The sequence below is a fragment of the Poromitra crassiceps genome (assembly GCF_964638095.1).
Source record: "Poromitra crassiceps genome assembly, chromosome: 14".
Lineage (NCBI taxonomy): Eukaryota > Metazoa > Chordata > Actinopteri > Beryciformes > Melamphaidae > Poromitra > Poromitra crassiceps.
Genome location: NC_139633.1, coordinates 28,878,455 through 28,888,454, shown reverse-complemented (window position 1 = coordinate 28,888,454; position 10,000 = coordinate 28,878,455). Strand labels below are relative to the sequence as shown.

The following is a 10,000-nucleotide window of genomic DNA, read 5'->3' as shown; positions in this document are numbered from 1 at the left end:
TGATGTCATGAGATGATTTTTTGTCAATAATATGTCACTGATGACATTACTGATGATGTCACAGACATTGTGACATCATCAGTGGGTTTTTGTATTTTTTGTGATTTTTTGTAAAAATAGTATTTTTTCATATTTTGAGCCAAAAATCCAAAAAGCGCATGTTTTGGACTTCCAGCCATTTTCCCCAAAAAACACAAACAAGCTTTAGTCCAGCATCTATCCTGGTCTAAAGGCTTCAAATCAGTAGTGTGGACTGTCAAATTCAGTTTTCTAATATTTTCCCATTTTTGGCATAGGAATCAGTTTTTTTTACATTTCATGTAAACTGTATGGAATTGATTGCTATGCCAAAACTGGGGGAATATGGGGAAATAGGCAAACACAGTAGAAACTACAATTTTAACCCCTTGAGTCAAGGTGAGATGTGTAACATCAAGGAAATAATGATTTTTTTGAAAAATTTGCTGGAAGTCAAAAAAAAATGTTCTTTTTGTGCAAAATTAACATTGAAATCAATGGGACAACTATGCAATGGACTTTGAGACCATGTAACTCCCCCAAAATTTCTACCAACTCCAAGGTTAGATATTAAGGTCAAAGTTCAAGGTATTTGGTCCAGGATGCCCGCTGAAATAAATGAAATAAATTAATTTTGTGAAAATTTGCTGGGAGTACCAATAGAGTGGTTTCAATGGAAGTCAATGGGTCCATCAGATGGACCAGTAGTAAATTGAGGAGTATTTTTGAAAATAGGTCTTAGGAGCGTATAAAAATGATAACTATGATTGATTTTTGTCAAATACCCCAAAAAAAATACCTAGCCTTAGTTTAAAACCATTTACTCAAAAACTGTCGAAACGGCCCATACGCGAATGCAGGAAAAGTCCATCAGATGGACTAGCGGGGTACAAGGGTTAAAGTCGAGCTGAAATGCCATTTGTGCAGTATGTGACTTCCTTATCGTGACCTATTCCGAGTGAAACAGGGTAGAGAGGCGGGGCATAGCGTGTGGAGGAGTTTGATTTGACCGTTGAAAAGTGGGCGTGTCTGTGACAAGGGACTGACTAATGCGAGCTGAGGTGAGTGTCTGCCGTCTGCACCTGCAGGCAACTGCCTCTGAGCAGAGGGAGAGAGCAGTCTGCTAAATAACGTATTTTACTCAACAAATCTGAAACCTAGCGGTCACATTTCAATAACAGTCTATTACAAACACAATACCATGTAAATACAGCAGCGTGGACTGCGTGCTCGCTGGATGGCTCACTGCACCCAGCCACAGAGCAGAGGACCGGCGGTCAGCTCCCCCCGGGCGGACAGCCTCCTCCTCCAGCAGAGCTGGCTGCCGGTCTTGAAGCGGGCTACGAGCCGCGGTAAATAGCGATATTCCTGGAATGCGAGTTATTACGAAACAATTACATGTTCTTTGAACCTACATGAAATGAAGACATTACCGTTTGTTTTATTTTGTATGTTACACACTTATTGGCCAAGTATATTAACATTTTATGGGCTAACAAAGTCTGCCGATGTAGGCAGCCATGTTGGCTGCTTGGAATTTTTTCCTAGCCATGAAGATTGATTTAAGATTTAAAAATTTAAGCAATAGCTGCCGACAGGCCGTGGTATATGCTGATTATACACCACACCTAAGGGTCGTGCTTATGGCGTCGGGGCGAAAATACAATTTGTATTATGATTGAACACAACATGATTCACTTTTGATGTGAAACACCAAAGTTGTTGTTGTTGTTGTTGGCATTTTTCATTTCAGCTCGACTTTAAATGTGAAGATTTATTTTATAGACCAAACGACTAATCGACAGATGGATCGATAATAATGAAAATAATGGTTAGTTGCAGCCCTAGAACAAAATGTCGTTATTAATCAGAACTACAGCACACACTGAATGTACAAGATGTTAGGTCCAGCTGCTGATTCCCCCAATCTGAATCAATCCAGGTGACCTCTGATCCCTTTAACGATCTCACCTGTTAAATCCACTTCAGTCATGGAGGACAGGTGGAGCTGAAGGAGAGGAAACAAGAGGAAAGACTTTTAAGACTCGAGGCAAGTGAGACATTCCAACATGGTCTCACAAAAATACAAGAAATAGTCACGGAAATGTAATCTATAGATCAGGGGTTCCCAAACTTAAGAAGGCCACGGCTCACTTTGAAATGTGAAAATCTTCCGGGGCCCATCACCCACAACTCTGATCAACACACCAGACTAAGATGATCTATTTCCCTATTATGTTTTTTATATTATATAGATATTTTGTATTAACAGAGCAGGTGAATTTGGGCATGAGGGAAATTAATAATCCATCCACATAGAAAAACATTTCGGCAAAATACCCAAAAGCAAATTGCCAATATTTTCCCCCCTCTTACTCATCAGAAGTATTTGAACACATTTGTTGAGACAAAATGTGATGAGCAACAACAGAAGAACTCAATCCACAAGCTATTAATGATAGGCTGTGAAAAATGCTACCTGATCTGTAAAGGGGAGACTCGTGGGTACCCATTTAATCAATTTTCACTCAGATAAATTGAGCTGACCCCTTTGAAATTGTTCTCCCTCGCCAAAATTGAACCTACGTTTGGAGCGTTATTTAGCCCCCTTGCCGGCAAGCTAGCATTTTATTCTTCTAGTTTCTTCTGATAACAGGATCTCCACTGTAGCTTTAAATGACGCTGCTACAGCCACTTGATTGCCCGCGAAAATCGGGAGTGTTGGCAGACCACTCGCGTCGCGGCCCACCTGCAGTACCTCCACGGCCCACTAGTGGGCCGCAGCCTGCCATTTGGGAATCACTGCTATAGATTATTGTACATGGACACAACTTTTCCATAATTGCATTCCTCCGCCACGAATTTGAAAATGGTCGGTTGTTATGATTATGGTTACGCAAGTAACTTGGTTAAAGGGCCCAGTTCACATTTTTAAAGGCTAGCCTTATTTGCTCCTTACCAATGATGATGTTGATCGGTAGAGTTCTTTCTCGGCACACTCCATACTGTTCCTCATAGTAGCTCTGGACAGTTACGGCCGGGACACACATCTTGCGTGTACCTACCTAGTGCATGTGCGTGGCGTGGGGGCTGCCGCTGGCACGCCCGCGGCATCCACACAGGCAGCATGGCTGCTGCGTTGCAGCATGGCTGCTGCGTTGCAGCATGGCTGCTGCGTTGCAGCTGCGCGCTGCTGTCTGTCTGCCAACTCTCTTCCTATAGAGTTTACCTTTTATTAAATTTGCTATAAACAATACAATGATGATTTTAACTGAAGATTGCTTGGGCTCACTTATCGAGGCAGTATTGATTTGTGTGTGTGTGTGTGTGTGTGTGTGTGTGTGTGTGTGTGTGGGGAGGGGAGGAACGAAGCCACGTTGTAGCCTACTGTATGTGGTTTTCAGAGGGCAGGAGAACTGCAGCTGAGCTCATCCTCCCGTCTCAATTCAAAACGAGCCTTGATTGGCTGTGGCTGACCCTGTAAAATATAATTTTAATGTCTATTTGTGTAGAGACACGCTAGAGACACGGGCGCGGTAAGCAGAAAAAATAGGCGTCGCTTCTATTCTCTCGATGCCGCGCGTCTCACGCCTCGCAAGACACGCGCCTGAGACGTGCGTCTCATGCCGGTGGTGTGGCTGCTGTAACCTGTTAACATGGGCGCCGAAATGAAAATCAACAGGTAACGCCACGCAGACGCCACGCAGACGCAAGATGTGTGTCCCGGCCATTAGGCAAACACAAATACAAGGTCAAGGGGGTCACGCTCCTGCATGTACACGCTGACTGAAATGTCCTCCACAGTCACACTAAGTACATTCCAGTCAGCCTCAATCAGCTTGTACATACAGTAAAGCAGTGTGACCCCATTGACCTTGCATTCATTTTTGCTCCACTTCAATCATTTTGAGCAAGTTTGATCTTGAAAACTCAGAACAAAAAGTACTGATACACTCACTGAAAGCATTCCAGCAAGGCTGTGTGCATCTGGGAGACTGTTGCTAACGTTGCTTGATGACAGACAGTATTTACCGTGTTTTTCATCGCACTCTAATCACGGTAATACTGTAATCAAGGTACTGTAACACAGTTTTAATGATAATTAAAAATGTAAACGCTAATACTGAGCCAATTTCATTTTCATCATTAAACAGGTTATGTCCATGTACACAAATCTATAAATTAATTTGCGTGAATATTTCACAAGCTGCTGTGAGATCGGGTTGGACATTCTGCAATAGGTGTAACTCAGGAAGGTGCATAGTGTATTATTATACCCTTTCAGTAGTAAAGGTATACAAACTATTTGTGCTTTTATGTGGTTTACGCCGCATTTGTGTCCCTTTTCGGTACCCTTATTTCTTGAGTGTTATTTGTGCATCCGTGCCTCGCCTGTAGAAGCTCTTAATATCTGTGTTGTGTTTTAACTTGCATTCCCCTGGAGGCAGGGCATTGTCAAGTAAGTATGACCTAATGCTTATACGGTATAGATGATTTTCATAGGGAACACACAGTTATTATAGGTAGACAAGTAGATTATGAGTTTGAAAGCGACAGGTGTAGCAGTAGGTCAGACTGGGCATGCTCACGACACAAGAACGTGGAGTTTTCTCATCTGATTGCAGATCTAGTGACTTCAGTTTGATGTAACATACATTCCCTGACGTTCATTGCTTCCAACATTTCACCTCAGTGAGAGTTCACGTATTTAGCTTACGACGACAAGACTACAACTAACTACAACTACAAAACTACAGAGACCAGAAACCCTGCAGACATGAGTCTGTAATCTGCTACTCGGGTCTGAATTATTCCTTTAAAGGAAAGATCCACCCCAGAACTCTTAGGCCTAGGTGTTTTTCTGGGTCCATTCAGTTGTGTTTCTCTTCTTATTGGCTAACGGGCCAATTGTACATGAGGTGACGTCACCTCCAGATGGAGTAGTTTTAATTTCATAACAGTCGCATTGACCAAATCCCCATTGCCTTTAATCCATGTCACCATAGAGAGCCGCAGGAATGAGTCCGGAAAACATCGATGCTAACACTTCCGGGTTCTTCACTGTTTTCGCCTATGGGATTTTTGGATGGGTTTTTGGCGCGATGCTTCAAATAAGGTCTCTGAGCAACGCAAGCTTAATCAAACGCGAACCAGTGTTCAGCGGGATAATCTTCACACATGAGGACCACTTTATTACTTTATGACCACCTTATTGGAAGGATCGCGCCAAAAACCCATTCAAAAATCCCATAGGCAGAAACAGTGAAGAACCCGGAAGTCCGGGACTTCCGCGTTCCGACTACAAAAATACGTCATCCCTGGGGCTCTCTATTGCTGTTGTTGTCAATCTGTGCAAAGTGCTCAAAGTTACTGTTAAGCTACACGAGAAACCGCTCTCTTCTCTTCGTCGTGTCACCATTTCTGTTGTTTAATGTGGTGACTTCTTTGTGTTCTGTGTTTACAGCGATGTCTGGGTATGATCCCTCCTCCCTGTGTCCTGCACTCCTTCTCTCATCACTCTTTCATCCCTCTCTTCCACTCGGCCAGGTTTCCCAGAAGCATCTCGAGATTGAGATCATATATTATCATTGTGTTTCTTAAGGCAGTGGTTCTCAAATGGGGGTCCGCGGGCCCCCAGGGGTCCGTGGCACTTTGCAAGGGGGTCCGCAAAAAGTTTTCAGGAAAATAAAAAATATATTTTTATTTTTATGTTTTTGCAAAAGCTTCATAGTTCAACGGAAATATGGTATGCTTTAAATCTAAAATGTTTCATGGATTACATTATGATCTAACAAAACTATCAGTTGAAAAGTCAAGCACGTTACTTTGGAAACAATTAAGCTTAGCCCAAAATCACAAATCAGAATGAGGGGGGGGGGGGGGTTTCTATCTTGTAAGGGCTCTTTGGCTGAAAAACATTTGAGAACCTCTGTCTTAATAAGGACTGCAAAGACACAAAAAGAATAAAAGTCTTAATAATTAATAAATGAGATTTAGTTTGCCAATCTCAAAATACAATGGTTAGATTGGAATCTACAAGTTGGGGATGATTGGTCTGATGACTTAGGTCTGTTTTCCACTGCTAGTGGATCCACCCATGACGACAGGAACATGTGCCTGGGTCCCGTGGCAAGAAGGTAGATTGACTAAATTGGGTCCTGGGGCGAGAAGGTTTCAGAATCCTCTGTGATCCTCCATGAAACCAAGATGATCTTAACCATCTCAGAAGATGTTTCTGGCCTGCTGACTGAGCATGTGTCTGGTCTGAGGCAGGATGGAGTTGGCCAGCAGTCCTGGGTCAAAAGTGTTTAGTCTTGAGAGGAGGCCTGGCTACTGATCAGTAGGATTCAGGGTTGTCACGATACTAGAATTTCTAACTTTGATACCAATACCCAGGAAGATATAGATACTTGATACCATTTTCGATACCATGGGGGGAATGACAACACATCAAGAGGCATAAAAATAAACTAAGACAGATGGACAGACAGACACACGCTTCTTCATAATCTAGGCCTGATAAAACTTTGCATTTACACAGCAGATTACCCCTGCTCTCGTCAGAGCTAAAAGAACACTTTTAGCTTGTTGAAGCAACAGATACCCACCAATGATAGGGACGGATAAATCTGTAGTATGTTTGATTTTTCAATAAGAGAAAGCACTGCTGGTATCGATACTGTTGCAAATGAGTATTGTATAATTAAATTGTTTTAGTGTCAATACTTATCGATACTATCAACCTGTTGCAAATGAGTATTGTATTGTAGTAGTGTATATCTTTCAAATTTTTTGTATCGATCCTTATCAATACCATCAATATTTTTGACAACCTTAGTAGGACCCTCAGGCACAGCCAATTGTGCCTGTATGGACGCTCGACCAAGCCGGAGGTAACACGTGGATACGAACCTGCGACCCTCGTGTTGGTAGGCAGGGAATCTACCGCTACACTACCCGGACGCCCCAGTATAATAATTAATAATTGATCTTTTTGACCCAGGTCTGAAGGCTGAGGTTGCCGGTGCATGTTAGCCTGTTAGCCTGTTAGCTAAACCACAGGTTTGGGTTTGGGGTTTAGTTTCTCGTTAAAGTGTAAGAAAACACCAAGCCACAATGTAAAAACCATGCAACAGAAATTCTCTTCTGCTATTGGCTGACATTTTGTACCAGGTATTGTCATCACCGTACTCAAGAGAAGGTGACATCACCTGATGCCAAAGATCAGCCAATAGCAGCTGAGGACTTCAGCTATGCGTTTTACGTCAGGATTTACTCTCAGATTTGGGTTTGGGGTTTACTTACTCTTTAATTAACAATGCTAGCATGCTAGCCTTTTAGCCTGGTAGAGCTAGCCCCAGTAGCATGGTAGCGATTTGTTAGCACGTAGCTAGCCACAGCTGCATTAATCACATTTTAATTTGCCCGAGGCTATGAGGCTATGAGGCCTTTATGCGTGTGTGTGTGTGTGTGTGCGTGCGTGCGTGCGTGTGTGTGTGTGGAAGCGTGCGTGTGTGCAACCTGTATGTGTGTGTGTGTGTTCTCTAAAGCTCTACCTTGATTCTGTCCCTCTGCCGTCCAGGGGATCCAGGTAATGTCTGTCTGTCTCTCTGTCTGTCGTCCTCTCCATTGTGTGTGTGTGTGTGTGTGTGTGTGTGTGTGTGTGTGTGTGAGCAATCATGCCAAAGTGTGTAATACAGCCGCCGGTCCAGCGTGTCAGTGTCACATCTCCAGCTGCCTCGGTCTGATGAAGGCCAGCACCTGTTCACCTGCAAGCCAGCTGGATTCTCTCGCCAGCTCTTGATGAGATCACACCATGTGTTTGTGGAACAGAATGTGAAACTAAGCCATCAATGTGCCAGCGTCAGGTTAAGCACCCGTCAGGATGCCACGAATTTGAAAAATATGTTGAATTGTGTGTCAAAGTTGGTTGTTCCATAACATAACCATTTATGTTATGCCAATACAACCACTTGGTTAAGGTTAAGGTTAGGGTTTGGCCGTTTTTTAAAAATGGATGAATGTGGCTTACGCTGGGAGTCGAAGGAAAACGTATACGCCCGTCCACCCTGAGCACAATGCCATTACTGTCCGCCATTTTATTTCGGGCACCTAGTGCCTAGTGCCATGCCTACCAGTATCCCTCAGCAGCCCGTCGGTCAGTCTGACCTGTCTGTCTCTTCTACCTGTCTAACTAGGTTTACTCTCTGTTCACCCACTGTCCTGTCCTGACCTGGGCACATTGACTAGGTTTACTCTCTGTTCACACACTGTCCTGTCCTGACCTTTGACCTTTGGCACATTGGGCTATGAAAACATTTGTGATTGATTGATTGATTGGTTGGTTGATTAACGAATGGCTCGGTCCCCAGGCCTCCAGTGAGTCGAGCAGCACCGCAGCCAGAGAAACTCCAGAAGAACAACGTTTCCAAGAAGAAGAAACTGGTCGAGGTCTGTCTGTCCCTCTGACTCTGTCTATCTGCCTGCCTGTTTATAGCTTTGGTTTTATATCAGTTTAGTTTACATACGTATGTATTTCCAAATAATAATTTTTGTAGTGAGGGAAATAGGGGTTCTATTCTATTCTATTATATTCTACTAGGAACAGAGCGCGCTCTTTCTAGCCTACAGTGCCTCATCCTCGTCGTCCTTCCCCTCCTCCTCCTCATCACTCATTTCTACCGTACCTCGTTGGTCTCACCCACTTCGCGGGCTCGTTCGCATACGCATCTCGCCGGCTGCGCAGCCTCGCCCAACTGGCCGTTGAGCAATTGTGCAACACGCCAGCTTCCCGCGCCGTGCCACGCCAGCATCCCGCGCTCTCCAATTATAGGGTGGTGAGATTATATTTGAATGCAATGTTACACAGCTGTTTACACACTTCTTTATTCTCATAAGATATTTTTAACTGTACAGTACGCACCTTTATTTCATTTTTTTTACCCTTGCTTTGGCAATGTAAACATATGTTTCTCGTGGCAATCAAGCCCCATTGAATTGACATTGAGAGAGAGAGAGAGAGAGAGAGATGGGCATCAGTGTGTAATAATAGGCGACTTCTTGGCCATATAGGTACTGAATGTACACAAAGCCAATGAAGTCCTACTACATGGAAATCTTGTAGCTCCGCCTCTGTTAAACATGCAAAAAGAACCATCGACTGTAAAACAGAACTTGGGATGTGTAAAATTTCAGAAGCGTAACATCGACTTTGGCTCTCGTCCAAAGTGAACAGTCAAAACAAACGTGTACAAAACGTATGTTCGACAAAGCAGAGTAACGTGTCAGCGTGTGCCGACACAATAGTTGAAGCAAGTGGGTAACATCAAGTGGCTGCGTCTGCCGACACAACAGAGATAATTAGCTAATTAGCGTGGCAGCTGAACGCTTCACAACTTAGCCTAAAGGCAGGCAACGGCACTGTTCCAAATCCATGAGGCAGCTCCCACTTCTCTGCAGTAACACGAGTGGAAACCGTAGAAAAAAAGCGTAGCAATCCAAACGTAAAATGTTGCAAAGTACAGTAGTGGTAGTGAAACCAAAAGTGAAAGCAAAAACCGTAATTTGATGCGCTGCGGTAATTGGTTGGGGCCAGTTGGTTGTGAGCAAGAGTGGCGGTGATTGGCCGTGCAAGAGACACCATTTCGGCCTGAAAACAGCAAAGTTATGTTGCCTGATGCGCCGCGGTGATTGGCTGGGGTTGTGAGCAAGAGTGACGGTGATTGGCCGGGCAAGAGACGCCATTTTGGCCTGAAAGCTGAGCCGAAATATCTCTTTCTCTCGTATGCCCCTTTCTCTCACTCTCTCTCACTCTCGGCCGTATGCACTCTTGCTCGCTAAAGAGCCGCCATTTTGGCCTGAAACTTCGCTCCCTCCCCCTCCCTCTCCCCCTCCCCCTTTGTGAGCTGTCAGCATGCGCAGTTGAGCAGTTGTGTGCCGTGCCACGCCAGTATCGGGCTCTTGAATTATAGTAGTGGAGATT

At 44.0% G+C, this 10,000-nt stretch overlaps 1 protein-coding gene across 1 annotated transcript in view; it reads left to right on the top strand.

The window, feature by feature from the left end:
• Positions 1 to 10,000, top strand: part of LOC310789119 (echinoderm microtubule-associated protein-like 6) — a gene marked incomplete at both ends in the record, with an annotated part of 121,385 nt that overhangs the window by 92,820 nt on the left and 18,565 nt on the right. Inside the window, one exon of the mRNA XM_083650714.1 lies at positions 8,391 to 8,469. Coding sequence (XP_083506840.1) covers positions 8,391 to 8,469 — 79 coding nt within the window. The remainder of the gene's footprint in view (positions 1 to 8,390; positions 8,470 to 10,000) is intronic.